This window comes from Leptidea sinapis, chromosome 10 (genome assembly GCF_905404315.1).
Source record: "Leptidea sinapis chromosome 10, ilLepSina1.1, whole genome shotgun sequence".
In the NCBI taxonomy this organism is placed as follows: domain Eukaryota; kingdom Metazoa; phylum Arthropoda; class Insecta; order Lepidoptera; family Pieridae; genus Leptidea; species Leptidea sinapis.
This window is the reverse complement of record NC_066274.1, coordinates 7437649-7453343: the sequence shown is the minus strand read 5'-3', so window position 1 is coordinate 7453343 and position 15695 is coordinate 7437649. Positions and strand designations below refer to the sequence as shown.

Genomic DNA, 15695 nt, shown 5'->3' with positions numbered 1-15695 from the left:
CACGTCACTGGTGCGCCGAGTCCGAGGGAGCAACAACAGCATGCTGGCTGCACTGGCGGATCGGCTCGACTGTGGTTATATAAACCGCTGTTGTAAACTGCACGTTGCACACAGGGACTGAGGAATATGGGGCTTTGTTATTATTTTTTTAAAATTCAATGTTTTATGTACTTATTTTATGTTATTTATGTATTAATTATATCTGACTGTATTATTATGACATTTAAGTGGGCCATAGTAGCCAATTAAAAGCAATTAATTCGATCACCAAGGGTTAATCCCCTGGCCATGATGGGCTGAGTGTGGAGCATGTTCAGCACGCTGGACCTCATATCTACAGGGTGCTGGCCATGCTGTACAACTTGTGTATTTCCCAATCCCACCTACCAAAGAACATGATGAAGACTATTGTAGTACCTGTAGCGAAAAATAAAAATGGAAATTTATCAGATATAAATAACTATAGGCCTATATCTTTAGCTACTATTATATATAAAGTGTTTGACAGTATTCTAAATGCACAATTAAATAGATTCTTGCAGTTGCATGATAACCAGTTTGGTTTTCGGCACGGACTTTCCACGGAAACTGCGATATTGTGCTTGAAGAGTGCTGTCAAATACTATACAGGTAGAAATACATCGATTTACGCTTGCTTCCTTGACCTTTCCAAGGCCTTCGATTTGGTCTCATATCATCATCCATCCTATGGGAAAAGATGAGAGCATCCGATATTCCTAATGAGCTTATTTTAAGTACTGGTATGGGAACCAGTTGAATAATGTGAAATGGTCGGGCACCATGTCTGATTCGTACAGATTGGAATGCGGGGTGAGGCAGGGGGGGTTGAGCTCGCCCTCCATTTTTAATCTATATGTAAATGGTATGATCGAGGCGCTCAGCAAACAGCATGTCGGTTGTTACATAGACGACGTATGTTTCAATAACATAAGCTATGCGGACGACATGGTTCTGCTGAACGCTTCGGTCTGTGGATTCAGAAAGTTGATAAGCACTTGTGAGGGCTATGCAGCTGAACACGGGATGGTGTATAATGTTAAAAAGAGCAAGTGCATGGTCTTTCAGGGAGGGCCTAAAAAAGTAACAGAGATGGCACCTATAAGGCTAAATGGAACACCGTTAGAAATGGTTGATCTATTTAAATATCTTGGTCATTTAGTAACACCTTCCCTGAGGGATGACGCAGATGTTGAGCGGGAACGGAGGGCGATGTCGGTAAGAGCTAATATGGTGATCCGTAGGTTTGCAAGGTGCTCTTCAGATGTTAAGATTACTCTTTTTAGGGCCTACTGCACCTCATTCTATACCTGCAGCCTGTGGACTGACTATAAGCAAAGATCGTACAGCGCCCTTCGGGTCCAGTACAACAATGCATTTACACGATGCTGATGAGGCTCCCTCGCTATTGCAGTGCCTCAGCGATGTTTGCCGAAGCCCGTGTTGACTGTTTCTTTACAATAATGCTAAAGAGAGGCACGTCACTGGTGCGCCGAGTCCGAGGGAGCAACAACAGCATGCTGGCTGCACTGGCGGATCGGCTCGACTGTGGTTATATAAACCGCTGTTGTAAACTGCACGTTGCACACAGGGACTGAGGAATATGGGGCTTTGTTATTATTTTTTTTAAATTCAATGTTTTATGTACTTATTTTATGTTATTTATGTATTAATTATATCTGACTGTATTATTATGACATTTAAGTGGGCCATAGTAGCCAAATAAAGAATTAATTAATTGAATAACGAACGAATTATTAAAGGTCACAATAGAAGAATCAGCACCAAGACTAACAAAGCTATATAATGATATCCTAGATTCAGAAGCTATCTCGGCAGATTGGACCCAATCAACTATAATATTAATACACAAAAAGGGTGATAAAAAGACATTGCAAATTACAGACCGATAAGTCTTATGTCAAACATATTTAGAATATTTTCCAAAATCTTGCTTTCTAGGTGCACAAATATATTAGAATTTAACCAACCGAAAGAACAGGCATCATGTTGTCAAGCAAATTCTGCAAAAATACTGGGAATATAAAAAGAAATATTACATAGGCTTTGTAGATTACAACAAAGCATTTGATACGTTGGACCACAATGCTATATGGTGCGCACTTGAACAACAAGGTGTACATCAGAAATTCATTCGCATCCTGAAAAAAGTATATGCCGAGAGTGAAGCTATTATAAGACTGGATCAATTCAGTTCACAGTTTGCCATAGAAAGAGGCGTCCGTCAAGGAGATCCAATCTCGCCAAAATTATTTTCATCCGTATAGGAAATGATATTTCGTAAGATGAATTGGCAGGAATATGGCATATATGAGAATAAATGGAGTGTACCTAAATCATCTACGCTTCGCTGACGACTTGATACTATTCTCTAAAAATGGTAAAAACTTAGAGGTTATGCTTCAGCAGTTAACAGAAGAAAGCATGAGAGTTGGACTCTCTATGAACACCGAAAAAACGAAAATAATTACCAATTCTGATAAAATTATAATAACAGTGAATAATGAACCCATAGAATATGTAGAAGAGTATATTTATCTCGGACAAGTGATAGCTACTATGGAGTCAACAGAAAATGAAATCAACAGAAGGGTTACAAACACTTGGAAGAAGTATTGGTTATAAAAGAAGTGATGAAGAATATGGAAATCTCTATATAAGCCAAGAGAAAAGTATTCAACTCTTGCATAATCCCTTGCCTTACCTATGGTTGTCAGACCTGGGCCCTTACCCAAAAACAACTAAGTAAGTTAAAAGTTTGCCAAAATTCAATAGGACGAAGTGTAGTCGGAGTAAAGTGCCAAGACTAAGTGCGATTGAAAGCAGCAGAGAAAACAATACGGACTTTGAAATGGAGATGAGTAGTCCACTTTACGAGGGATGAAACACCAAAATGGACTAGAGCAATAACCGAATGGTACCCCAGAGGAGACAAGAGGAATAGAGGAAGACAGTTCATATGATGGGAGAATGAACTGAAACAGAATGGAGGACCACTATGGACTAGAATAACAAGGAACCGGAAAGAATGGAAGACCTTGGAGGAGCCCTTTGTCGAAGGACAAACAGTTAAGAGAAAGAGGACACAGACTGTTTAAAAGTAACTGCAAGTAATTAAGTATAATATAGTTATGTAAGATAAGTTAATTAATTAAAATGTTTTATGGTATGTGTATTAGCTAGTAAGTAATTTTTTGTTTTATTAACTGTAATAAAGGCTTTATTATTATTATTATTATGAAAGAGATGTGAAAATAGAAAATATTTTAGAAAACGAACTTACAATTAATGTAGGTTATGATAGCAGTGACGAGAGTGAAAATAGCAGTATGGACGAATCTGATTAAATCTGGCCTTTTGTTACACCTTTTTTTGGTCTCTTTTTGTATTCATATTTTTCTTATGTGCATATAAAGTATGTATATTAATTTTCATTCCAATATTCAGTTCGTTCAAATATATTAAGTAAGTATTTATATTTTTGTTTTATTAAACCTTTTTAATCAGGTACTACTTGCAACAAAAACTAATAGATTTGATTATATTTTTTTCGAGAATAAATTGAAATTTCACATCACTATTATAACATGTCAAAACGGCCATCATAGTGTGCCGCTAGTATAAAAATTTAAGCTTACTTAAAACATAATTCCCATGATTTTATTCATTATATTACATTGCACTTATCGGCATTTTCAAACCCTGGATCTCTAGAAAGTAGGCGGGCTCATTAACTACTTGGCTATTCAGTCAATTCGACCAGACTAATTATTGATTACGGAATTGAATAGTGATTAGACGGCCTAACGCAATGAACAGCTGTAGTGTCCTGTGCAGTGTAACTGTATTCTGTGGCTTGAATTGAATTTGGACTTTGACTTTCAGACTTTCTACAAGTAGAAGACTAGGAGTACTTATACAGTTTACTCAAATTAAAACTTTAAGTTTTTTGTTTTGTTGAATAGCTTACTATAAATAAATAACTTTATTATTAATAATAAAGTAATCATGTTTGCTCCTAGCACTCGAAAATTATTATGCTCTACTCAGGTACGTATACGTTGAAGGTAGTTTTCGGACGTGGTCATTGCGTTTGTAATTTATTACCACTGCAAGTTGCAACTAACGATAAATATATTTGCTAGCTAAGACGTCTTCAAAGCACTCTAGTAATCGCTGAACATAACAATGAAGTTTTGTCACCCGCAACACAAAATACACTGAGTGCTGCCAAGAAAATCGGAGGTGAAATCTCTGTACTGGTCGCAGGAACAAAATGTGGACCTGTGAGTATAAACATTAAATTAATAAAGGATTCAGCATAATACTAATTAAGAGTCCAGTGAGTTTTCATACTAATTAGACTAAAACAATATTAGAATATAATGACTGAATATAGTTCTAAGCACTTACTAGATAATGCTATATTGCTAAATTTAAAATGTCATGCTACTAATAATATAATTTACATTTCTGAACTTTCTACTGAAAGTTTAAAATAATAATCAATTGTTTTATAAATATACAACATTTACAGGCATCGGAGTCTATTTCAAAGGCAAATGGTATATCTAAAGTATTAGTAGCAGAGAGTGATGTGTTTAAAGGTTTTACAGCAGAAACTTTAACAGCTTTAATATTGGCTGCACAAAAACAGTTTAACTTCACACACATAGTGGCGCCAGCAACTGCTTTTGGCAAGGCAATCTTACCCAGAGTTGCAGCCAAATTGGATGTCTCACCTATTACTGATATCATTGGTGTCAATGACGCTAACACATTTATTCGAACAATTTATGCAGGTAAATAGAATAATGAATAGTAATTAAAAAAGCACATGTTTAAAAAACATTATACACAAAGATGTTAACATCCATCACAAATTGGATTTTCACCAAGTCCTTGTATATAAAGACCACAATTGACCATCTCATATCAAGTAGATGTTTGAAATTAAAATTACATGAATAAAATTCAAATAAATTTTCTCATTTTTACAATCTAGTATGATTTATTATTATCTGAATTCACAAGCAAAATTTGCAAAGTAAGAATAGAAATAGGGGTTAATTAGTCCATGTCGACCTCCAAAAATTATCTTTGGTTTATCTCTGATTTAAACTGTATATTATCTGTAGTACATCCCCCTAAAAATGTCAGCCTGCAGCCTGTTAAATAAATAATGATAAAAACAAAAATTAGTAACTTGTACACAAAAACCTAATTTAAACTTTCCGTTTTGGGAAATATTCTAATTGCGTGGTATGACTCAGATCGGTGTGATTTAGGCCCTAGCGTAGCATTCTGTCAATAGATATTATTTTATATGTATTAATAGATTGCTTATAATTAGGATGATTTGAGTGAATGTATCTGAAAGCTATTGAAACAAGCGATTAAGACCATGCAAAATAAATCATCTTATGAACAAAATAAGGATCAGAACTTGTTGATGGAATAGTGTGCTTGGCACTCTCGGTTTTTGTGTATCTGAAAAATCTAGTGCCTTGGGGTACGACCGATTTCGGAAGTTTAAAAATAAATAAAATACATGTGTTTTAATCTTTTTAAAAGTATTTTTTTTCATATAAATGTGTAACACACTTTAATAAATGAAGTTTTAAATGCACTGTCAACCTTACTTCCCTGATGTTATGTATATCTATATCATTTATCACATTGTTGTATTGATATTGTGACCTTAATAATATTATTTTTTTATGAGATAAATAAGACATTGACCTGAGAGTAAGTGATTGGACCTGCTCATTACAATACTGTGTTCTGGGTTCTTGATTTAACTCAAAATTATGAGCTATATACTAGTAACTTTGGGACATAAAACATTATTTACTAGCCCAGAAATTTCACTAGCTACAGAGCCCTTAAAACTGAAACACAATAATGTTTGCACATTACTGCTTAACAATAGAAAAAGGTACCACTGTGGTACCCATCTACCATCCTTCCACATTAGAATTTAAATAATATTATGTAATATTTAATCAACCAACTAGTGTTGATAAATGTTTAAATGAACATAGATACATTGTACTGTCTTTAGTTTCCATCTTAGTATCTTATCTTTGCCTATTTGAGAAAATGATAACAGTTACTAATGGTATAACATAAACAATAAACATGTCTGTTGAATTATTGTGCAATATCATATAAATTATGATGTTGTAAATTATTTAGTAAATTAAGTTTAATGTTTTTAAAACTTTTTTATTTAATATTATTATTAAATAAAAATGTTTTAAATCATCAGTTATAAAAAAGATGCTTGTGTTGAGAAGAATTGGAATAAAGCTCTTTATGACATTATTCGACATCATTCAAGAGTTATCCTTATATGTATACCTATATAGGTGATTAATTCATTACTCAAGTGCACCCATAATAATAAATGTGAATCATCAAAGTGAACATTCATATTTATTGAGTTATTGGTACTTAGTAAGAAGTATAATTATACTGCTGCTTTCCAAATAACATTTACATAAAGTAAAGTTCAAAACAATTAAAAGTCTAAATACTCATAAAAATATACTTTTAAAATAAGCTATATCATAAGGCCTTGACCACATCGCATCATGCAATGCAATGGCCATGCCAAACATAATATTTCCTTTTCGCTTCGCATAGGTGTTTTTTAGCCGAATTTGATATATGTGGACCAGGCTTAAAACAATAAATCATAAAATTGAATGGAAAAGAAATTAAATATATCATTCTCTCCTGACCAAATAGTATTGTCACTTTACAAGTTATGGTACTCATTTACAGAATAATTTGCTTTTCTGAATAAAATTCGAATAATATGACTTTGTATGACCCCAAACACTGAACCATGTATGACTTATTGAATTTACCGATTCAGAATTATGGCACATTTTTACATTTTAAAACTATTTTTATTATTTGGTGTTTGCATTATACTGTAATAAATGTATTTTGACGCAATAGTCTAAATATCGGTTTTCTTAGTGTGTCTAAGTATTTATTAAGAAGTTGTCACATTTGGATTATTGTTAATATGTAAAAGAGAACAGATTTAAATCAAATTTCATCTCTTTCTTATTCTTATTCCTTTAAAAAAAAAATCAAAATAATTAGGTTTCGTAAGCTAACAAGACAATTTTATACAATATGTTTTTGAAGAAATATTCTAGTCTATACTAGGTCTATATAGTCTACGAATAGTAAAGGACCCAAAATTTAACCCTGTGGTACACCCATTCGCGTGAATGCTCCAGTGGTTTTCACTAAATACATATAAATATTATAGATAAAATAAGTATATTATTAAAATAGTCGTAGCTTATTTAAATTAATGAATTCTACATTAGAATAGTGGTTATTATGAACACCTGTTTATTTAATACCTATAATATAACCCATATTTATTAATAGTTTTCTAATGACTTTTAGGAAATGCTGTATTGACATTAGAGGCGACAGACCCAATAAAAGTAATCACTGTGAGAGGAACTGCCTTTCCCGCCGATCCTCTCGAAGGAGGCTCAGCCGCCATAGAGAAAGCTCCAGAGGGTGACTACAAAACAGATTTAGTAGAGTTTGTCTCACAGGAACTTACTAAGTCTGACAGACCTGCTCTAACAAGTGCTAAGAATATTGTTGCTGGAGGTAAGTAACATTTTATTCCAGGTCAAAAACTTCCATTGCTTTACAGTAAAGATTTTAAATAAGCAAATTTGTAGTTAAGTTTAAATCAGTCAGCTGCAAGGGAACCCCATTCTCTCTAGACCACACCAGATAATGTTAACAATATTTCATGTAAGGAATTGGTATCTTACACCGACCTCATTCTGGCCGTATTTAATACTAGGTAAATTTAAAGGTATAACGGCTGTTATTCGTAACTCGACCTTTACTGAATGTCTATTAAGGATAATTAAGCCAAGTGTGAGTTTTCAACTTTACAAACAACCTCTGAATTTCTTCTTTGGCATAAAAATAAAAAAAGGTATTTATTTTCTCAAAATTGATTCCTTTAGAATTATTTTTGATGTAATTTCTAATATATTAGATACTACTACCGCTTCGGAAACAAACGTCGTTCTGAGAGAGAAGAAGCAACATTTTAAGTGGAAATGGGGCAAGGCATGTGTTGAGAAAAAAGTGAAATGAATAATATTAATATGATGATATAATATGTGTGTTGCAGGTCGTGGTCTCAAGTCAGGTGATAACTTCAAGCTGTTGTACGACTTAGCAGACAAATTGAATGCAGCGGTGGGAGCATCCCGCGCAGCTGTTGATGCCGGCTTCGTGCCAAATGACCTGCAGATTGGGCAGACAGGGAAGATTGTCGCTCCTGTATGTATCTGGACTTCAGCTGGCAGCTTTATATATTCATCAATACAAGCTATTGTATATTTATATTGATAATGTTTATTCTGCTAAATATTTAGTAATACTCCTAAATCTGTAGGGGACCGATTACATGGTGTCTCAAATTATATCACCCACTTATATTTAAATGTGGAAATAGGTTTGGCGACTCATTTGTTAATTGCCAAAAAGTTTTGACACATCGTGAGTTGAAAGGAAGAAAATAGTCTAGATTTTATATTGAAATTTTGAAGATAGAGGAGACGGGGTACTGCTGGCATATCCAACTTAAGTCACAAAGTGATGGGTACAGTGGAATGCGGCCGGTGTTGGCGGTATGAATTAGGTCGTAATGTGCGTTATGACTCCTACCTATCATCATTGATTAAACTTGTGTTGTTGCATAACATCAGGTGGCCCGGCCCATCTGCTCGTTTCGCCATTATAACCAAAAACCACCTGGGGGAAGAAGTGGGCATATAGCATATATTTTAGAATAATAATAGACTATAGATAATCAATTGTTGTTATTAGACTAAGAAATCTAAGTCACATTTAGATAATTTTAGTTTTCTGCAATATAACAACCAATTCAATAAATTATCGGCCATATATAATCTAACAGCTATTGATAATACAATGTTGGGGTACTTTGGCCTTGTATGAAAGTATATTGACTGCCCTATTTTATGGGACAATTGTTGAAAATGTATTAAACATCGGCCAGGCAAGATCAAAGAGAGCATCTGTGACAAGATTGATGCTAGTGAAAGAATAGATAACTAAGTAAGGACTGACATATCGACGTTCGTATTCTCTGCCTTCTCCTGTGGGAGACAGGCGTGACTGTATGAAAATAAAAATGACGCTGCGCCGCAACGCGGCACAGCCTATGTTGTGGCAGACTAGTATCACTGTAACTGTGAGAAAACGTAGATAACAACTGCCACGTTGTTCATATGTTTGCCGTAAGCACGATAACCGACTTCTTCGGGATCATCAGATCTCGTATTGCGGGATTCTGGATCTGGTTGCGAGGGTAGGAAAATACCATCGTTTCATCGTTGTCCGGGAGTATGAACTGCTCGATCTTCGATCATTGGACTCGCGTGCATCATGCCAATAATCGCATATAAATTACGATGTTTTTTTGACTGATATAATCTTATGTATTTGACGTCAGCACAATCGGGCCAGACTCGTCCGGGTTAATTATCACACTCGCACAGAATACCCGCGTGAAGTAGCGGCCTAGTGCCGCTATGTTTCGCATAGGTTAGTGTCGAGGACCGGAGGCCAACAGAACAAAAACAGGCGTATCGAACTTGGGGTTGCGGCGCTGGGCACAAAGGATCCGAACTGCATAGTTCTTAAGAGGAAATACAACCGTGCTTCCAGATTTCTTAAGCGGCAAATCGCCCGTGAAAAGTCAAAACACGTCGACAAAATCGGCGAGCAGCTTTCCAGTTACCCGACCGGAACACGCAAGTTCCGGTCGTTGTCGAAAGCTGCTCTTGGTAACTTCAGCCAGCCGTCCATGCCGCCGTTGCACATGAGGAATGACATCCTGGCCCATACGGCAAAAGAGAAAGCCGATCTCCTGTGCGCTCTTTTCGCCTCCAACTCGACTCTTGACAACAACGGAAAAACACCGCTGAACATCCCGCGGTGTCAGAGCTCTATGCCTGAAGTACAGTTCAGACAGAAAACTGTTAGGCGAGCTCTGTTTTCGTTGGACGTCAGGAAGTCGAGCGGGCCGGGTGGCATTTCTCCAATCGTGCTTAGAACGTGTGCCCCTGAGTTGACGCCGGTGCTAACGCGTTTATTCCGGCACTCTTATTCCAAAGGCGTAGTCCCTGACTCATGGAAGTCAGCCCTTGTCCATCCGATCCAAAAAAAAGGAGACAGTTCGGATCCGGCAAACTACAGGCCTATTGCTATTACCTCCCTGCTCGCCAAAATCATGGAGAGCATAATTAGCCGTCAGCTCTTGGTATACCTAGAGGGCCACCAGTTGATCAACGACCAACAATACGGGTTTCGCCATGGTCGGTCGGCAGGTGATCTTCTGATATACCTAACACATAGATGGGCTGCGGCTATTGAAAGCAAGGGGGAAGGCCTGGCAGTTAGCCTGGATATAGCGAAGGCCTTTGATCGTGTATGGCACAAGGCGCTCCTCTCTAAACTTCCATCATTTGGGCTTCCCGAGAGCTTGTGCAAGTGGACCTCCAGCTTCCTCACTGGGCGCAGCATAACCTGTATGTCCTGTATGTCGACAATGACCTCGTTGTCGACGGACGTTGCTCGAACCCGAAGCCCGTGAATGCTGGAGTGCCCCAAGGCTGTGTGCTATCTCCTACGCTGTTTCTTCTGCATATCAATGATATGTTGGACACCTCCAACATTCATTGCTATGCAGATGACAGCACTGGTGATGCCGTATACACGGGCCATGCACGTCTCTCTCGGGAAATCGTCGACCAGTGCCGGGAGAAACTTGTGTCTTCTATCGAGTCCTCTCTTGAGAAGGTCGCGGAATGGGGTAAATTGAACCTTGTCCAATTTACCAGAAGACTCAACTTTGCGCGTTTACCACTAAAAAAACCCCATTTGTCGCATCACCGCTCTTCGACAACACTTCCCTAAAAGCCTCGCCTAGTATCGGAATACTGGGTCTCGAGATCTCGAGCGATTGCCAATTCCGTGGCCATCTGGAGGGCAAAGCCAAATTGGCTTCAAAGAAACTGGGCGTCATTAATAGAGCACGGCAATACTTCAAGCCGGCCCACATTCTAGCGTTGTACAAAGCGCAGGTCCGGCCACACATGGAGTATTGCTGTCATCTCTGGTCTGGCGCACCCCAGTATCAGCTCGATCCATTTGACCGCGTGCAACGCAGAGCAGCTCGAATTGTCGAGAACCCAGTACTCTGTGAACGGATCACTTGGCGTTGCGTAGAGACGTCGCTTCATTGTGTGTCTTCTACCGCTTTTATCACGGGGAGTGTTCCGAAGAGCTGTTTTACCTTATTCCTGCCGCCGAATTCCACCTTGGCACGACACGCCACAAGTTAGGATATCATCCTCACCATCTGGATGTGTGGCGGTCCTCCACAGTGCGGTTTACAAGGAGCTTTCTTCCACGTACTACAAAGCTGTGGAATGAACTTCCTTGTGCGGTGTTTCCGGGACGATACGACATGGGTACCTTCAAAAAAAGCGCCTACACCTTCGTTAAAGGCCGGCAACGCTCCTGTGATTCCTCTGGTGTTGGAAGAGAGTGTGGGCGGCTGTGATCACTAAACAACAGGTGACCCGTACGCTCGTTTGTCCTCCTATTCCATAAAAAAAAAGTATGTATTTTGACTTTATTGAATACTATTTTATTATTTTTACTACTAAATATTGTGATATGGGCCTGAGAAAGATTTATTACTTTTATTATATAATACATAAGGAAGATGAACCAAGAACTGTAAGAAGGCAAAACATGTTCGAGGATCGATAGAGATAGAGATTGGAGGAAGTTGGAAGAGAACTTTGTCAATAGAAAAATGAACTCACAGTTCACTCGAAAATGAATTTACAGTTGGAATTTGATTTATTTTCTATCGCAGAATCTATACATCGCGGTGGGCATCAGCGGTGCCATCCAACACTTGGCAGGGATGAAGGACTCCAAGACTATTGTGGCCATCAACAAGGACCCAGAGGCACCTATCTTCCAGGTAATTATTTACTACAGTTGCCAACTGTTGTGACGAGATTCACAGGACTACCCTCGTCTCTCGAACCCCTCTGTGAACTGATTGCCTATTTAGAAGTATTCCGCAAACCTGTTTGGCCTGATCCCTGCCGGCAAATTCAGTCATCGTACTACTTTTTTTTTATGAATGAATGAATGAATATGGGACGAGACGAGCAGGACGTTCAGCTGATGGTCATTGATACGCACTGCCCATTACAATGCAGTGCCATTCTGGATTCTTCACCTTGAGACATAAGATGTTAAGTCATTTGCCAAGTAATTTCACTAGCTACAGCGCCCTTCAGGCCGGACCAGTAATGCTTACTACTACTTACATTACTGCTTCACGGCAGAAATAGGCGCCGTTGTGGTACTCATAATCTAGCCGGCATCCTGTGCAAAGGAGCCTCCCACTGGTGCCACAACGTCACAAATTAAGATAATATAACTCTCTAGATGTGTTGATCCACAGTAAGGTTGTCAATAAAGTTTCATCCACGCACATTTAATTAAATCAATATTTACCTACAGATACAAAATTTTATTCATGTATTTGCGATCCAATAAAAATTCTTAAATTTCCACTTAATTGTAAGCCAGTTTAAATCGCAAAAAAATTACGTTTAAAAAAAACCGACTTCAAAAACTTTAAATTATTAAATAACAAAAAATTTAATTTAGTACACCACTTATGCAAACTACCTTTAATATTAATAAAATACTATTTTTTATATGTGCTACCTATTGATAGGTTTTAAGTCAGTGCCAAGCCCTAAACAAAATAAAACTTAATATTTTACAGTAAGTATACTGTAATTATTTAAGTTGTCTGGCCACGCGTGTCTGTCCGCTTGGTTCTAGACGAAGCTATCCCGTTCAAAGCCACACGTGGCGAGTGTAGGTACCTTTATTACATTTGGCTTGGCACTGACTTCGAATCTATCAATTTGTACTAAATACTATTATGTGCACATACAAATAATAGTATTTTATTAATATTAAAGGTGTATTAAATTAAGTTTTTAGGTATTCGATACTTTTCCGATTTTGAAGTCGGTTTTATTAAACATAGTTTTTTTTTTTTATTTTTTACTTTTCAGTGTCAGTTAATAATTATAATATGTAATCAACCTGAATGAAAACTCCTAAAAAAGTACACAAAAAAATTATATCATCGAGGTAAACAAAAATTTTCATAAAAAATGTTCATAAAATGAAAACTACTGGGCCAAACTATGTTAAATTATAGGACCAAATGGCATCTGTTCTGCATCGAACGAAAGAAAAATTACGAAAATCGGATAATAAATCTCAGAGTAATCGGTGTACATACCTACATAAAAAAATTCCGATCGAATTGATAATCTCCTCCTTTTTGAAGTCGGTTAAAAATAGGTCATACTAATCCGTCATAAGAGTCGTTGTATTTTAGCCCCAAACAACCCCTACAGTAAATTTCATCAAATCGTTATTGTCATTTGCGCCAGACTCTAAGCGAGCAAAGGCGCGGGCAGGCCTTTGTGATGAACAAAATATCATTTCGTTGTTTACATGAGCAGGAAAATCGTTTTTATATCTGACATTTACTAAGTATCGGATGAAATGTCAAGTATTTACCAAAACACCTCGGGCGATGTATTTTGCATAAATTTATAATAAAATGTGCACCCGATTACTGTAATTACACACACCACCATCACTCTATAAATGTCTTGTATTGGTAATCATTGTGTCAATAAATTTGTCGATTATGGCTAACTAGTGCCAATTGCATAGGACACTTGTCAAGACAGTCTGTGCTCCTGGGGGTGACATCTAAAGTTTCAGCTGTTACTAAGGTTTTCGACCTGGTATAGTAATAATTAAGTGGATAATATTTTTCCATTACAACCATTAAAAGATGACTGCAAAGGCTTTGATATTTGAGTTGATGCAGGTTGAAGCCGAGAGCAGAAAGAATACTAGTTAGGACTATATGTGCAATGGCCATTGCGGTTTGCGCATTAAGTAAACATGCGTAGATTCAGTCGTTGAAATAAGAACAATTGTAATCAATCTCGCCTCTATATCCTACCAGAATTCACTAAAACTTCGCCCCCCTTCGATATCATTCGCATAATAATAATATTAACACACTTTTACACAAATTATCTTGCACCAAACTAGGCATAGGCTGTGTGATGTAGTATAGACTATAGACATATAGTCTTATGGTATATTGCTATGGGGCTGCCGATATCAATACCATATTTGTGCTACAGAAGAGGGCTATTCGTGTTATTTATAACCTAGGGCCTAAAGAATCATTGAGAGCAAAATTTAAAGAAGTTAACATATAGAGTTGTTAAACTGTCATAACCATAATGTTAACATCATAAACAGGCATAAACTTGTAATGCAATTTATTTATTTAATAGGTACACACAACAGAATTACAACAAATACACAATTAACACAAAAAACTATCAGCTAAATACAAGATAAGCTGCAACTCCACGAGGGTGTGTACACAGCAAGTTTAGCATAAATTAATTACTATTAAGATACAATAATAATAGCCATTTTAAAACTAGCTTTAGGTAATGTAATATTATAAAAGAAATAGAGAAAGTATATATTTGGAACAATAGCCGTGAATAATTATGGTAAGGGGTATATATTTTTTTAATTACTTAAACTATTGCAATTTTAGGCATTATACTTGCTTTCTTCTGCGATTCAAATTCAGATACCACTCTTCGATTGACTTTTTGTCCATTAATATAGTATTAGAAAGCATGACCAGCGAGCCATTTTACAATTTTCTTTATTGACACGGGTTACACAATTTTTGATGTGCCGCCGACCCTTTTGTAAACGTTTGTTTGAATGTATTCAAGGTTTTATAGACTCATGATGAATAAAATATTTTCTCCTTTTTTTAGGTCTCAGACATCGGTCTTGTAGCAGACTTGTTCAAGGCAGTGCCAGAGCTCACCAACAAGTTGTAATGCACAGAGTAATATAACATGTAGATCAAATTTACTTCCAAATATACACCTTATGTATATATATACAATATTATATTCCGTAGAAATGTTAAATAAGTGAAACCGTGTTATGTACTTTTATAATTGTTAATAAAATTATTTTAAGATATTTCTAGTTTTATTTTAATCCTGTATTTCAATTCCGAACTCACACTGTGTTATTAATAAATGCGAAGTAAAGATATTCCAAATTTACAACTCTTTGTTTTTATCTTACCTTTGTCACTACAGAATTACATAACAGGGAGAAGTAATTTTAAACTTGGAGTAACTTTTCATTGCGTTTAATAATAAGACAGACAGCGAATTAGCCTTACATCTTCGTAGACTATCTATAAAATATTAGCAATTCAAATATTTTAGTCAACCAACTTGAGGAGTGTGCTCTTTGGTCAGTTGTGTTCACGTCCGATTTAGGTACATATTTTCATATGTACACGTATTATGGTTAGATGATTATAATTCGAACCAAAGTAAAAATATCCACAACATAAAATATATTAACACATGTAATATTGT

The 15695-nt window shown here is 36.5% G+C and overlaps 1 protein-coding gene across 1 annotated transcript; it reads left to right on the top strand.

Moving 5' to 3' along the window:
- The first annotated feature begins 3920 nt into the window (after positions 1-3920).
- On the top strand, positions 3921-15285 carry LOC126966436 (electron transfer flavoprotein subunit alpha, mitochondrial). The gene is made up of 7 exons (XM_050810476.1): positions 3921-4089; positions 4185-4325; positions 4577-4841; positions 7474-7689; positions 8231-8382; positions 12017-12127; positions 15072-15285. The coding sequence occupies exons 1-7, from the start codon at positions 4048-4050 to the stop codon at positions 15135-15137; spliced, it is 993 nt and encodes a 330-aa protein (XP_050666433.1). The 5' UTR covers positions 3921-4047; the 3' UTR covers positions 15138-15285.
- Positions 15286-15695: the final 410 nt, after the last annotated feature.